The sequence below is a fragment of the Armigeres subalbatus genome, chromosome 1 (assembly GCF_024139115.2).
Source record: "Armigeres subalbatus isolate Guangzhou_Male chromosome 1, GZ_Asu_2, whole genome shotgun sequence".
NCBI lineage: Eukaryota > Metazoa > Arthropoda > Insecta > Diptera > Culicidae > Armigeres > Armigeres subalbatus.
Genome location: NC_085139.1, coordinates 173,316,678 through 173,333,873, shown reverse-complemented (window position 1 = coordinate 173,333,873; position 17,196 = coordinate 173,316,678). Strand labels below are relative to the sequence as shown.

Here is a 17,196-nt window from a genome sequence, read left to right as displayed (position 1 = left end):
GCTTTTGTTCCAGTGAATAGGGCATTGCATAGGTTCATGAATGAACGCAAAAACGCAAAAAAAAACGTTCCAGTGAATGGGGCAGTAGGGTGGGACAAAATTTTATTTTCACTTAATTCGTGGTTTTTGCACGACTCTTGGGTCCTATAATGCTTGTGCGAAATTTCAGATCAATCGATGAAACTATATTTTAGCGCCGGCGATTTTAATTTTCCATAGGATTTACTATGGGGAAATTTACCTTTACAAAGAAAAAATCCCCAAGGTGTCCCATTATTCTCTAACGATAAATCGATCCAACTACATCATAGGAAATTTTACCAGCAAACATTCATTGGAAGACCGCAAAGTGATCCGACGCTCGTGAAAAATGTTATTTACATAAAACTGATTGCTGTATGAACGCAAGGCTCATTGTACTTTTTGTTCCAGCATCACTGCCGTCTGCTGCTTGCTGTTGTTTGTACGAGGCACCACTTTGCGTGGAGGATTCGCTTAGTATGAATGAAAAGCGGGTTACTATGGATACGTTTATTGGCCTTGCTGTTTGAGTCTTCGTCCTTCTAGGTAGAAGAAATTCAACCAAATTTCAATGAAGTTGTGATTAACAAAAAGAGGCATGTAACGAACACTTTTCACACATCATGCAAAGAAGCGATAATAGATGCGATGTATTAGTTGGGGCCTCTGAATCGCGACGTCAATAGTTCGAAGCTGGTCTGAGCGGGGATTTTTTTGGTACTGGTAATCTTTTTGATATTTATATTTATATTCCCAAATTCTAATTTTCGAGAAGATTTCCAGTATTTCTAAAAGATTTAGATGAGATACACAGATACAAATATGTTGGGATTTTAAATGTATTTTCATGCACATATTTGGAGCATGCAAATAGACGTAATATCTAATCGATCTTATTGTTACTTAAAATCGAATTAAATTCAAACTCTGCCTGCTTGTAAAACTCAGTCAAATTTAATTGAATATCAAATGTTAATTCGATTAGATTAGATTGTATGAGATGATTTTCACATCAAAATTTACATCACATGACATTTTGTATCAACGTCACATCATGGATATTCAATTAAACAAATTTAGCAAAGAAATCAATTATATAATTCTGCAACTATTACCAACATCATTGGGGCTATTTTAAGCCTGTTGATGGAAAAGAATAAATAAATAAATAAACTAAAAAATTAAATTATAACGATCTTATAGAAATGGATAATATATTTTCCCATAGAAAATAATTTGAAAGCACTTAAAATGAATCTATTTGAAAGGTTGTTTTGAAATGGCTCTTTTGTCTCAAGTATATTAATAAATAAGTGATTTTTTTAATTTTGGTTTAAAGCATATTTATTAAATCTATTTTATGTCACATTCCTACATATGAACTCAAAATATTCGTGTACAACAGCATAGGTGATATTAAGAACTATTTGTACAGTAGTTCATGATTTTAAAATATAACTATTAACTATCAACATCATTACGGTTTAGATGTAAACTAAATAAATAAATCATCACTTCCTAATTAAAAAAAAAAATACACGGCTGTCAGAATAATTTGTATGAAAGTCAAAGGAATATCCTCTGAAAATAGAAAATTGGTTATAATTCAAGTCTTTGATTTGAATTATTGGCATATCAATCAAATATCAAAGAAGCAAAGCAACTTCATTAAATTATTCTCTTCTGAAATCAGTATCACAAGAATCATATCTCAGTCTTTTAGAAACACCAGAAAGCTTCTAGAAAGTAAGAATATGGAAATATAAAGAATACCAGTATCGAAAAAAGAATTCCCGCTGAGACCAGCTTCGAACTATTGACGTCGAGAATGAGAGGCCCCAACCTATACCTCGCATCTATAGTCGTTTCGTTGCATTGTGTGTGGAAAGTGTGCGTTACATGCCTCTTTTTGTTAATCACACCTTCATTGAAATTTGGTTGAATTTCTACTACCTAGAAGGACGAAGACTCAAACAGCAAGGCCAATAAACGTATCCCTAGTAGGGAGTGAGTGCTAGTAATGGACCCCTTAACGACGGAAACTTACTTCAATCGCTTCGCCAGAGTAAGACTCATGACAAATTTCCATTCTGCAGCACTAGATGACAAGCAACAGGTATCAGCATCGCGTTTCATACATAACCCATGGTAAAACATTCATTTTTACTAATAAAATATGTATTTTAAAAATATGTAGCCAGGATGCCTATTATGGCCACCCCTGGGTCCATAATACGCAACATCGAGTTTGTTTACATACGTATTATGGTCTCCCCATTTGATTTACCTGTTCCATTTCCACATGTTCCTGTTGCCTATTATGGACCCCCCCTTCTGTGCTAGTAATGGACCCTCTAGCGCGTTTACATTCATAAATTAGTTAATATAACTAAATTTCAGTCTCCCAGTGCAAAACAATTCTCGCTTAACTTTTCAAAAGGACCTAAGTAACATTTTTTTCATGAATTAATTTGAGTACTGCAATCAAAAGCTTTCATATTGGTCTGATGATTGCGCTATTCAAATTAATTCATGTAAGAAATGGGACCTTTGTGAATGATTGAATGATGTGAAATGATTGAATAACAAATTTGAAAAATATTTCAAAGATATAATACTTCATATTTATATATTATCAATGGTGTTGAAAACAGTTTTCATGCCAACTTCAAAGGTACCCCAATGGGCACAATATCGTCAAATTGACTCAAGCAAAGTAATTTACAATGTTTTATAACCTGTATAATGCGAGAAAAATATTTAAAAAATAGAATACATCATTTTGAAAAATGACCTTTTGACCCTCTTTCTAAGGATTCGTCCCTCTGTGCGCCATCAAGAATGCCTTCATCACCACCAGCGAGAAAAATCTGGGCGAACTACACACCCAGAGAAAGCAATGGATCACCGATGAGACCTGGAGAAAGATAGAGGAGCGAAGAGAAGCCAAAGCCGCGATAGAGCGATCGAAAACCAGAGGAGCCAAAGTCTTAGCCCGTCAACGATACGCGGCTCTTGAGAAGGAAGTAAAACGTCCATGTCGACGGGACAAGCGAGCGTGGGCAGACTCTCTAGCCGACGAAGGAGAGAGAGCCGCCGCAACCGTGGACATTCGCCTTCTCTACGATATCTCACGATGCTTAAGCGGGGTGAAGATGAATGCAACGATGCCTGTGAAAGGCGCGAATGATCAGTTATTGACCGACCCAACTGACCAGCTGAAACGCTGATTCGAGCACTTCGAACAACTTTTTCAAGTGCCAGCCAGGCCATCACCACCTCGGCATGATCTGCCTAGGATCCGACGTATAACACGCGTCAATACCGAAGCTCCATCACTGCTAGAGATTCAAATAACCATCAAAAGCATGAAATCGAATAAAGCCCCAGGGGTCGACCGCATATCAGCCGAGATGCTCAAAGCTGACCCCATGACATCCGCTCAACTACTGCATCGTTTATTTCGTAATATCTGGGACACCGCAACTTTCCCGGTCGACTGATTCCAAGGTATCTTAGTGAAGGTGCCCAAAAAGGGTGACCTGACTGTATGCGATAACTGGCGAGGCATTATGCTGCTGTGTACCGTTCTCAAAGTTCTGTGCAAAATTATCCTAGTTCGGATTCAGGAGAAGATCGACGCGACTCTCCAACAGCAGCAGGCCGGATTCCGTGCCGGAAGATCCTGTGTGGACCATATTGTCAGGCTCCGCATCATTTTGGAGCAGGTCAACGAATTCCAAGAGTCCCTTTACTTGGTATTCATTGACTACGAAAAAGCTTTCGACCGTCTCAATCACGAGAATATGTGGGGGACCCTGAGACGCAAGGGGGTTCCTGAGAAAATCATCGGCCTCATCGAAGCACAGTACGAGGCCTTTTCGTGTGGGGTCCTGTCTGACCCTATCCGGGTCGTAGCTGTTGTGAGGCAAGGATGTATTCTTTCACCATTAGATACTGTTCCTCATCGTAATCGACGAGATTCTGGTAGATGCAATTGACCGTGAACCACACCGCGGGCTGTTATGGCAGCCTATAACCATGGAGCACCTAAACGACTTCGAATTGGCTGATGACGTTGCACTCCTTGCGCAACGGCGCTCTGATATACAGAGTAAGCTCAACGACCTTGCCGAGCGCTCCTCTTCGGCAGGTTTAGTCATCAACGTCAACAAAACCAAATCGTTGGATGTAAACATGGTGACTCCTACCAGTTTCACAGTAGCCGGGCAACCAGTGGAGAATGTTGAAAGCTTCCAATATCTTGGTAGCCAAATGGCGTCAGACGGTGGTACCAAGATCGACATAGGCGCACGGATCAAGAAAGCAAGGGCTGCCTTTGCGAGTTTAAGAAATATCTGGAAAAACAGGCAGATAAGTGAACGCACCAAAATACGAATTTTCAACTCTAACGTGAAATCTGTGCTGTTATACGCTAGCGAAACATGGTGTGTATCAGTGGAGAACACTCAACGGCTGCAGGTGTTCATTAAAAGATGTCTGCGGTATATAATTCGGGCCTGGTGGCCTCACAACTGGATCTCAAACAACGAGCTCCATCGTCGTTGTCACCAGAGGCCGATAGCAACAGAAATTCGGGATCGGAAGTGGGGCTAGGTCGGCCACACTCTACGTAGGGGCGGAAACGAAATCTGTTAACAAGCATTAGACCAAAATCCAGTGGGACATCGCAGCGGAGGCAGACCCAGAGGCTCATGGCGGCGAAGCCACAATAAAGAAATAAAAGAAGTCGACCGGAATCTAACCTGGCAACAGGATGAAGATCTTTCAAGTCGGCCCTTTTTTTACTAGGGAGAATGCATTTACACACCAACCCAGTACACGTGCATTGTAGTTGCCAAACTACCACACGGAAGTGTACTGGAGTGTCGGACTCGACCATACCGGTAATACCGACTAAACTCCCTTGGGCTCCACCATCGGCCCTTTGCACCACCGGAGGTGTACAGGATCCATAAGTAAGTAAGTTAAAAACTGACGGGCTGACTCTAAATGTATGTGGTAACTTTCGTCTATGGCATTTTCTTAGATTTATTCAACAAAACGAATATTGCAATGTATATTTCTCTCAATATATAAATCTCACGTCATCAGAAGAACCATCAACAACAATTTGTTCATCATTATGCTAATGTGACCCTAGACGCAAAAGCATAAAAATGTGGCCACAGCAAACCGAAAAATCGCAAAACCACCGTTTTGGAGAACCTTCCAAGATGCAAAATGTTTGCACATTGTGCAAACTTAGCCGTACGCCACAGTTCAGCCAGTTGCAGGAAGCCGATTAGAATTTCAGATAACCATCGTGTTGCTGTTCTGTTCCGTTGCTATCGGTGGTTGTTCACTGGTGTGCATGCATTTTTTTTCGAGGCGGCTTGCTGTGGCTGCATGCAGTTCACTGCAAATAGCGTAATTCGTAATCCCCCATAGCAGCGATTAGCATTTCTCTCGATCGAGATCCAACAACGAGGCTTGTATTTAGTGTTGATGTTGGATAAGGGTATGGAATACAAAAAAAATATAAATATTCGACTTCTAAATTATTTTTACATGCCACACATGTTTTTCCCTTGCTAGTGCTGATAACTGTGGAGATGCTTATAAAATACAAAGTTGAAAAGCAGGCCAAGTTTCAGTTGGAATATAGAGCAACTGAAGAAGAAGCTGTGTTCATGTTCAAGGAACATGAAGTTCAAGCCTAATGCAATGTCTCAGTCAAAAATTTCTGGAAAAATGATTTATTCAAGTCATTAGTTTGCTGTTGAGAGAAATAAAAATTATATTTTATTACTGCCAAGCTCAACAAAGAATGCTTTCCACCCATAATCAATACACAAAGCTTTTTCTGATACTGATGATTTGTAAATTGAGAAGATTTTATTTAATTGGTAAGGATGGTATCGGGCCCGAAAAACTGGCAACTTCCTCGCAGAAACTAATAGTTAGAATCTGGGAAACTGAACAGCTACCGGAGGAGTGGGAGGAAGGGGTCATATGCCCCATCTACATCAAAAGCGAAAAGCTGGAGTGTGAGAACTTTCGAGCGATCACCATCCTTAATGTCGCCTACACAGTGATATCCCAGATCATCTTCCGTCGTCTGTCACCAATAGTGAATGAGTTCGTGGGAAGTTATCAAGCCGGCTTCGTTGACGGCCGTTCGACAACGGACCAGATCTTTACTGTACGGCAAATCCTCCAAAAATGCCTAGAAAACCAGGTTCCAACGCACCATCTGTTCATTGATTTCGAGGCCGCGTAGTGCTATGGAAAATTATGGACAAGAACAGCTTCCCTGGGAAGCTTACCGGACTGATCAAAGCAACGGTGCAAAACTGTGTGAAGATTTCGGGCGAATACTCCAGTTCATTTGAATCGCGATGGGGACTGAGACAAGGTTATGGACTTTCGTGCCTGTTGTTCTACATTGCGCTAGAAGGAGTCAAGTGGAGAGCTGGGTGTATCATCCGGGGTACGATTTTCAACAGATCCAGTCAATTTATTTGTTTCGCAGATGGCATGAACATTGTCGACCGAGCGTTTTCAAAGGTGGCAAAACTGCACATCCGCCTGAAACGTGAAGCAACAAAAGTTGGCCGGAATCGAGCGCGTCAGGGCCCGCCTGGGAGTCAGTGTTACAATAAACGGGGATAATTCCGAGGTCGTCGATGAATTCGTCTATTGTTGCTTTCGGCTGATAATAATGTTAGTGGTGAAATACGAGAGCGCATCATCTGTGGAAGTGGGACTCATTACGGGATCCCGAAGAAACTTCGATCAAAACACGATTCACACCGCACCAAATGTGTCATGTACAGGGTTTGTATAAATCGCTCTCAATAGATAACGAAAAACGATGAACGAAAGGCAAATACTGTTTCGAATCATAACAAGCCATGATAACAAATTTATCAGACTTGTATACAAATGCGAAAAAAACAGAATCGGATAGGCAGCCCTCACAGAGAAGTGATGATTTTCGCTTTGTTCTCGCTCATTTTGTGTTGGGGACTGTACAGCTGGATAGATCAAGTGGCAACGCATCATCACAACTAGTGCTCCCCGCGCTTGTAGCTTTTTAGAAGAAATTTATCATAAGGTATAGCCTTCCGGAATCAGTTCTTTACCATGACAGCTTGCGAAAAAAGTCTCTCGCGATATGCTACATATCGTATATGTATACAGAGATGATAAGTTAGAGAATTTTTCATTCTCTTTTGGATTAAATCCCGGATAAATTGTTCAGAACACTCATAAGACCGGTAGTCTACGGAACTTGAACCATGTTCGAGGAGGATTAGCAACCACTCGGAGTATTCTAGAGACGGGTGCTTCAGACCATCTTTGGCGGTGTGCAAGAAGACGGTGTGTGATGGCGAAGGATGAACCACGAGCTTGCCCAGCTCTACCGCAAACCTAGTATTCAGAAGGTAGTTGAAGCCGGAACGGTACGATGGGCAGGGCAAGAATGCCGGACAGCAACCCCCAAAAAAGGTGTACGTTTCCGATCCGGCAGGTATAAGAATATGTGGAGCTGACCAGGCGAGCGAGGTGGGCTGACCAGGTACAGAACGACTTGGCGAGCGTAGAGCGCAATCGAGGATGGAGAGATGTGGGCTCGAACTGTGTATTCTGGCGTCAAATTGTTGACTCAGTGTTATCTGTTTAGATGTAAGCTAAATAAATGAATAAATTTTAAACGAAGTTCTCAGTCCACTATTATAGAATATGATTGGTCTTTGAGCCTCCTAAAAAAGTTTTCTTTTGAAGTCAAGACGAAACGGTAAAGGCAAAACGGTCTTCATTAGATTCCGTAAGACTATTGGAAAACTAACAACACATACCCTCATCGGGTCCAGATTAGCATATTTAATTCTGCTCCGTTTCGATCCACTAAACTCGACCTAGGGGGTGTCTTTTGTTCTGTCGGATTCTCCTGGTGAAGATGAATCAATGTGAATTTTAACCAATTTAGAGCTCCCTAAGTAGTGCTTCAACTCATATGTATGTAGATGATGCTTTAACTCAAACTTTTCGCTCTTCTCTCGATTCTTTTCAGATTGCGGCAAATGTAGATTTGACACGAAACGATTAAATCTGAATAAATTCTGCAAGCGTGATTATGGTAATTTTTGCCCATTCTTCCTATTTCACTTCTGGCTTTTTCTCCTGCTGCACTGTTATAAAAAAATGCATCAGGTGAAAAAGCGACCAACCGAATAAGATGCGCTTGATAGTATTAACCAATTTTGGTTTCGTTTTCCTTTCCTTCCTTTTATCGTACCCGCAAACAGCTATTATGGCAAAGGTCACCGGACGGACAACATCCGCAAATAAACACGTCCCTAGGGACGAGGTGCGCTTCAACCTGCAGGTGCAAACCGTTTTCAAGTCGACGATCCCTCTGCTGGCTACGAACAGCCAGCGGAAGTCATCCGTCGGTTTGCTGGTTCCCTCGAAGAATCTCGATTGCCGATGTCCGAGTATTAAGATCAATAAGTAAGTATAGCTGTTCTGTTTCATGCTTCACATCAATTAATGGTTTTTCTAAAGGGTTACAACGCTTAATCGATACACTAAATCAAATGGGTAATCCCTATATCAAATGGTTATTCGAAAAGCAACCTGTACCTATACGTTACCTTTTAGTTTTTCATGTATCAACATCACATTTTTTTATTATGTCTAATTCATATTAAGCTCGTCACATTCATGTGCAACACGAACCCCCGGAAATAATTAAAATCTCGGGTCCTGGAGATTGAACTGCAAGGACAAATTTTGCCTGCCAGCAATGATCTTAGTGTTTAATCAATTGATGTTATTTGTATACCTGTTGACTGGAAAGGCTAACTTGCCGAAATTTTTTTTAAACAAAAGGGACATTTGACCGAAAGAGTAATTTGGCCGAAATGGTAATTTCATCGAATAGATCATTTGGCCGACTAGATCATTTGGCTGAATAGGACATTTGGCCGAATACGACATTTGGCCGAATACGAAATTTGGCCGAATACGACATTGGGCCGAATACGAAATTTGGCCGAATACGACATTGGGCCGAATACGACATTTGGGTGAATACGACATTTGGCCGAATACGACGTATCGCCAAATAGGACATTCGTACTACCATATTTGGATTTGCCGAAAATGTCATTTGGTCGAATAGGTTATTTTAACGAACAGGTCATTTGGCTGAATAGGTCATTTGCCCGAATATGTCTTATTTTTTCCTTATTGGGTATTTTAATCACTGCGACCATTGTTTAGATCTATTGTGATATATGCTCCATTATATAGCGATATAGCGTTGTCAAGTTGACGCATCATTGCTATGTAGAGTAATTGCATCACCTCGACTTCCAGCGTCTTCCCAATGCGGTATTATGGTTCTGATGAATCGTACTACCATATTTGGATTTGTTCTCCAAACTTTAGAGGGTTCTATCAGCTCCTTGTTGAAGAACTGTATTCTTTTCCTAAAAATTGCCGGACAATGGCATAATAGATGTTCCGAGTCCTCTATATTAGTCTTTCTTTGGACCGATTCCGAACATTCTCAAAAAGAAATATCGGACAACCTCGGAAGCGGTTTCGGAAGCAGCGGAGATGACGATGACTGCCTGCGGTTTCAGCGGAACAACTTCCGAAGTTGACGAACAGATGATTGGGTGCGATAACGTGGTGCGTGGGCCTTACGGCGGAGGCGGCGATAGAGAACAAGTGGTTCTGTCCGTCCATCGAGTGCCAACAGCAGTACAGTGAGTACCTAAAGAAGCTAGAGAAGGAGGAAAAGAAGAAGAAGAGTACTATGAAAAATAAAGTGGTAGGTGAAGACAGGGCTAGTAATAAGTCATCTAAGTCAGTAAATGATTCCGGGTCAGAGTTGGAAAAGCGTTTGAAGAATAAACAGCAGGCGATAGAGAGGGAGATGGAGATTGAGATGATCATTCTTCAGAAGCGGTTTGAGATGGAGACGGCGTTAAAAGAGAAGAAGATGAAGCTCGAGAACGCGATTAGGGCGTAACAGCGGCATGATGAGAAGGTGCTCATGGAGAAGGCCCTATCAGACGAGAAGAAACATCTGGAGGAGTTGAAGAAGATGCGTGACTCTTTCGAAGGGAAAATGTGTAGTGTGCGGAAGGAAGTAAAGTAAATGCAGTTGAAAGAAGACGGCAGCCAGACGAAGGAGAAGGCTCTAGTAACGCCTCTCAGAAATCCAGAGGTAGTGGTACCGAAGCAGATGGAAAAAGAGCAGAAGGAAAAGAAGAAGATTGTCTCTCGGCGCGAGCAAGAGTCAGATGACAGTGAGGAAGACTCCGAGGAAGAAGAAGGGAAAGTGAAGAAGAAACAGAAGAAGAAGAAACCGAAGATGAAGAAGAGAAACAAGCAAAGAAGAAAAGGAAACCTAAGCCGAAAATGAAGAAAGTCGTCGAAAACGGGCTGGGGCAGCAGCGTAGTGTGCCGACAAGGGCACAGATGGCGGCGGTGAACGGAGCAACAAAGAAGCTCCCGGTGTTCACCGGTTGACCGGAGCAATGGTCATTGTTTATCGTCACGTACGAGGCATCCAGCGAAGCGTGTGGATTCACCGACGTCGAGAATCTCGTACGTATTATGTACGTGAAACGAACCGAGGGAAGCACAAAGCGGACTGTGAATCTAACTAGACACTGTTGAAGATCGCGAAGATAAAAATGATGGTTTTTGGAGGAGCGTTGGAATAAACGTTGTTATTCGGTTGGATGATGGAATACGAAAGAGACCGACAGATATTAGTCTGTTTTTTTTATATTCTATTGACATATCGAATGCTATAAAGTTATTTATAGCGCATACACGTTTAGATAGGAATAATCAATTTTAGGATATACATCAGTCCTCCCCTCTTCGGGAGTTATTCGATAATATTTCATTTTTTTTTAATATAGTTAACAAATATTAACAATAATAACAAAATTCATTTCGATTCAAAATATTGAAATTCACTTTTATGGTTATTCTTCCGCGTTCTCTTCGAACACCTAGGCAGGCCATCGAGCGCTAAATGTTTATCCATCTTTCGTTTTCGATTCGGCTTAACCGTTGGTATCTCGTCTTGTCGTCCTCGCAAGTTGCTCTGCGAGAATCCCCGGAAGGGCTCCTCACATGGTTCGTCGTGATACGTGCTAGGTGGTGGTGGTAATGGATCGGTATCGACAATAGGATCGACATAAATTACCATCCGTCTCCGTGTACGACTGCACACTGGTTCAGAAGCCCCCAAAACGTGCGTTTTTTAGTTTTCGACCTGAAAACTACATTTTAGAGTCATGATGTCTTCAGAAGAGTTGAATGATATTTCTTGGGCTTTCTTTTGATAAGAAAATATCAATGATCTATCCACCTTGAAGGTCGGCATGGAATAAAAAAAATTACGCAGATTTACAAAAACAGTGGTTGTCCTCTGCAATGTTATAAAGAATGTGAATTGGAACATCTTTTCTGAAGACACAATATTGGACTAACGATTTTGTAACAAATTAGAGCACGTTTTGTATGGATGACCCCCAAAAATCATATTTTGAGCATAACTTTTTTGGAAATGATTTAAGCACTACGGTTTATTCTAGAAAGTTGTGCATAATGACAAAAAACATGTTTGTCTAGAAGGCCATTTTGATCTATTTTAACATCTGTCAAAGTTAGTGAGGAATCTTTAGAAAAATAGCCAATTTTCACATCATTATACCAAGAAAAGCGGCAAGAGGCGGCAAGTTAAACAGCCACCATCTGAAAGATTCGGTTTTAAGCTACCGAATGCACAATGTTTTGTTTTGTTCCGTCGTGTTCCACTATTGTTTTGAACCAACTTAAAATAGTTCTTAATGTACGTTTTTCAGTACAACTGTTACGTAAACAATTAAAAAGTGGCTAACATGATTGGTTATTTATTCCATAGTAACAATCTCCATCACGACGAAACAGCCACATTAGAGACGAATGGCTGTCATTTGTCGAGATTGTAACCATGCAATAAATAACTAATCATGTTAGCCACTTTTTAATTCAGAAAAAAAATGTATTTTAAGCTCTTTTTAGTGGAATGTATTCAACCGTCTAAGACGAGTTAAGTAACTCCATTTAATTCCACCAATTATTTCGATAACTTTGCAGATACGTATCTCGACCACAACTGTGTGGTCGTCTTCAGTGTCTCGTACTTTTTGTTGCACTTTTTAATTGTTTACGTAACAGTTGTACTGAAAAACGTACATTAAGGACTATTTTAAGTTGATTCAAAACAATAGTGGAACACGACGGAACAAAACAAAACATTGTGCATTCGGTAGCTTAAAACCGAATCTTTCAGATGGTGGCTGTTTGGCTTGCCGCCTCTTGCCGCTTTTCATGGCGTATTGATGTGAAAATTGGCTCCTCCTCAATAACTTTGACAGGTTTCAAGATAGATCAAAGTAGTCTTCTAGACAAACATGTTTTTTGTCATTATGCTCAACTTTCTAGAATGTAATTTCCTTCCTTGGAGCTACCAATGGTTAACGGTTTGCTGAGTTTTCTTCCGATTGGATGGGGTTTGAAAACTCGTTTTTTTATTGTACAACACGACACATTACAGTTTATTTTACAACACTTTTATTACATTAAACTACACATTATTAACACTTTATTTACAGAATTTACACTACATTTACTACATTTTTTTTACTTTAATTTTATTACAAAATACGGTCCCTGACCTGCTATCACAATGGCTAATTCGTTTCTTGTAATGGTGTATATTTTTATTTACTCAAAAGTGTATTTCACGCCGCCTTCCACGCTATTCGTAAGTCGCTTGTCGTGGTGCTCGGTTGAAGGGGTAGCGAATAGTAATTTTTGGAGTTGTACAACTAAACAGAAACTATGAGTTAAACCCATGAAAAAATTCACAAAAAAATCAATGAAAATTCAGCTGGTATTTAAAACGCTGTGAAAAATCAGATTAACCGGGAAATTGAAGAATACCAACCGTGTAAAAAAAATATTGGGTGTACTAGGCATTTTACCAATATCGGTACTAGATCCATTGGTTATTTCTTTGATACGATTAGCATAGTTACTTAATGGTACATAACTATTGTTTTTTGTATTCCTTTACATTAATCATATTGATTAACTGTTTTAAAGTATATACTGAAACTTTCCGAGAAGAAATTAATCCTTCCATCGTCATATATTTTTTTAAATTTATTAAAAATAATCCAATTAGGTCCTCCAGTTTTGCGCCTAAGTATTTTGGGTCAAGTAGAAACATTTTCATTACATTTTTAACCATACAAACTATTCTCTCTGTCGTGCCATTAATAGCAAGGTTATACTGAGGACTGTACAAAACCCATATTCCTTGCCTCTCAAAAAGGTTATTGAAATCATGAGGATTGAATAACGGACTATCACCTGACATTCTGTCTGGAAACCCAAATATAGCCAAATATGCTAACAGCAGTTTTAACAATTCTTCACATTCCGTTCTATTTTTCATCCATTCAACTTCCATCCAATTTGCAAAGTCATCATCGTTCAATAAATGAACGTGATGTTTGTGGTAGAAAAATCCTTGGTGTGTTCTACCAAAAAGTTTTGTGGAAGGAGTCCATTTCAAGATAATCATCTGAGCATCACAAGCACTAACAGTCTTTTTCAAATCAGCAACTGACTGCTCCAAAGGGAATCGCAAACAAATATCAGCATTATTATCCCTTATTGCATTGGGAACGTCAAAAGCTTTCCTATAATTAGGTGTGTCAATTGCTAAAACCAACTCGGCTTCCCAAGCAACACCTCTTGTTTCTCAGTGAGTAACAACATCTGTGGTGTGACTTACTAAAGGTCTGACTTATGCACAACGCGTCGTATTTGGAACTCCTTTGTGACACAAAAAGCGCAAGAGGTGGAGCCTATTTGCAACATCTTGCGGCTACAATGAAAATAAAAACACAAAAACCAACCGGGAATCGAACCATGGACCTTGCGATTTGCAACCTTCTACTATAACCATCACACCATCGATTCTATTTGGAGATTCTGCTACTAGTGCACTACATAAACAACAAAGTCATTTGTAACTTCATTGTACCTTATACGGAACATGCAAGGGACTGTCAAAAATAAAATACTGCTCAGCTGAGCTCAAAGTGTTTTGCAACATATCAGAAACATTGTCGTAATAGCAATGAACCGAAGTGTTATTAATTCTGCAACTTATCTGTTTTGTTTCTGATATGAAACACATCGAATTGAAAACCATCCAAGAAGTCAGATGGGTAGTATATTGCGACGCCACTTGAACGGAAATTAAACATTGTGATTTTCTGAAACTGGGAAGTGGCTTTAGTGTGACTCGGTGTATTGACAGTGTCTTCAATGCAATTTATTAGGAACAAACACCTATTTGAAATATGTTGCGCGTGCTGCTTGGGTTCATTACCTTCAATAGGAGTCAGTAATTCTTTAATGGAAATATCAGACAATTTTATCTTGACATTCATTAAGTCGTTCTTGCGTTCAATTATTCTGTTCTCAGGTACTTGTTTATCAAAACTTTTTCGCCAGTTGGGAAAGAAAACATCCAACCAGGTTCTCCCAAATAAAGGAACAAAATCATAATCACAATCTAAAACTAAAAGTTTCAATTTTGCCTTCTTATTCCGAAAATCAACCGAAACAATAACTTCACCAGCGATTTTTAATCGAGAACCGTTTACCACTACTAAACTTTTAAAACTTTCCTCCAGGGGAACATTGAATTTAGCCAAAAGTAGCTTCTTACCAATCATGGAAACGTCGGAGCCACTATCAATCTCCATCTGCACATTGATGCCTTGAATATCCAGTTCTAGTAAACATGGATGACTTTTGTTAATGGAGGAAACATGCATGCACTGTAATTCACCTGGATCCGAATCATCACTCTCGTCTTCCCAACAACTCATCATATTCGACAAATTATCGTCATTTTTCGCACAGGTTTTTTCAAAGTTGATGTTGTTGATCGGACTCCTCTTGAATTGTTCCAGCTTCGGGCACCTCCTGCAAACATGTCCTCGAACTCCACAATAGTAGCACACTCGGTGGTCGTTTACTGGTTGCTCATCGCTTTTGGGTTCCACCGGGTGAACCACTGCATCCTAGTACCACCTTTGTTGTTCCTGGTGCCGATCTTGTCTAACCCGTCCAGTCTCTGAACGTTGATTGTTGTACCTATTGTAGGGTTTTGCGTTGCGCTCGTCCTCACCTGGAAAATGTCTGTAGCCTATTCGGCTCTTCACTGGACCATGCCCTTGATTTTAATTTGCCAGGCGTTGAAAAAAGTTATCACGACTTCCAACAATAGAAGCGATTTCTCGCTTAACTTTTCAAAAGGTTCTAAGTAACATTTTTTTCATGAATTAATTTGAATACAGCAATCAATAGCTTTCATGTTGTTCTGTTGATTGCGCTATTCAAATTAATTCATGAAAAAATGTTGCTTAAGTCCTTTTGAAAAGTTAAGCGAGATTTGTTCAAGAGAATTGTTTTGTGTTAATGTTTTTGCATTAGAAGCAGCTAACTCCCATGTAGAAATAATTTTCTTAACTTAAGCGAGATTCAATTTGTCCCCATCTTCCGCTAATAACTTTTGTCTCAAGGCGTCATCCGACAAGCCAATGAGAATTCGATCAAGTATGCGATCCTGTTTATCACCTTTAAAGTTACAATACTCAGCTTGGAGTTTAAGCGAAAAAAGAAAATCACCGGCTGTTTCACCAGGTTGCTGTACTCGGGACCCAAATTTAAACCGTTGAATCAAAGCTGTATCAGCTTTGTCTTATTTTTGTTTAAGTTTATCAATCATTTCATCTAACGGTGCATCATCAATCAGCTGTTCACTAAAATCCAAATTTTGAGCCACTTCAAAGAGATAATCACCTCCAAGAAGAAACATCTGGTCTTTCTTGTCGGCATCTGCTACTTTATTGACACGAAAATGGTACCCAAGTCGCTTGAACCATGATGCGAAAGATTACCCTTTGCGGTACGGGTCGATGTTCGGTGCTACGTACGGCATGGTTTCTATATGCAAAATAATTTAATTTGAATAAGGCAATAAATCCAAAAATATTCGAATAAATGTTTAAAATATCTTGTTTGAACAATAGCGTAAAACACACGAATTCAAATATTTCGATTGGTTTTAACCAATTTACACACAATACATTAAAAGCAAAATACTTCCATAAATTGAACTAAAATAAACTTCCATAAAATTTCACCAATGAGCAACAACAATTTAAAATATAATAAACTCTTCTAATTTTCTCAATACATATCCGCCATTCATGCGAAATAAAAGGATATTGTTCAATTGTGTGTGTGTGTGTTTTTTTTTTGTCTTATTGTATGCACTTTTTCACGAACAACGAATCAAAAGATTTACTCAACGGGTGTAAACTTCAAAAAATAAATAATAAAGCTAAGAAAAATGACTTACCACAATCGAATACCAAACACGAAGGTGTAACCTGTACCGGAATTCTCCGTACTATAATTCCAAAAGGGAAAAAATCGACCGCTCTGCCGGGAGTCGTCCTAATCTATTTGAAAACAAAAGAAGAAATCTCGAATTAATAATTGCTTTCAAAATCCATTCACTTTTCTTGTTTTTCAACAATAAAAAATCGTTAAAAAAGGCACTTCAATATGAAAAATATTCTTTTTATAATCATCCGGCGTTCTTCTGCCGCTTCAAAATGGCGTTTTATTTGCACCCAAAATGCTCGCACTAACCTTTTACAAGGCTTATTTTTACTTACACTGTACCCAACGAAAACTTTTCCGGGATCTACCACCTGCTTCTGTTCCGCTGCTGCCGAAATCAACCCACCGCCCAAGGGCACGACTGTAGCTTGTCACTGTAGTTCCACCAAAATCAGCTTCACACTGCATAAGTTGTGCGTCAATATTCTTCTTGCCCGACGAATTATGCTTCTCACTAGTCTTTGTCCGGCCAATTCTGCACCGTAAAACTTTTTGCACATGATATCAAACCGTTTTCCTCGTCGCCAAATATTATGTACGTGAAACGAACCGAGGGAAGCACAAAGCGGACTTTGAACTAACTAGACACTGTTG

General features: G+C 39.7%; 1 protein-coding gene across 1 annotated transcript in view; it reads left to right on the top strand.

Annotated features, from left to right (window-relative positions):
- LOC134206757 (netrin-B-like) overlaps positions 1-17,196 on the top strand; it is a 42,765-nt gene that overhangs the window by 21,105 nt on the left and 4,464 nt on the right. Inside the window, exons 5-6 of the mRNA XM_062682484.1 lie at positions 8,102-8,167; positions 8,337-8,541. Of these exons, the coding sequence (XP_062538468.1) occupies positions 8,102-8,167; positions 8,337-8,541 (271 nt within the window). The remainder of the gene's footprint in view (positions 1-8,101; positions 8,168-8,336; positions 8,542-17,196) is intronic.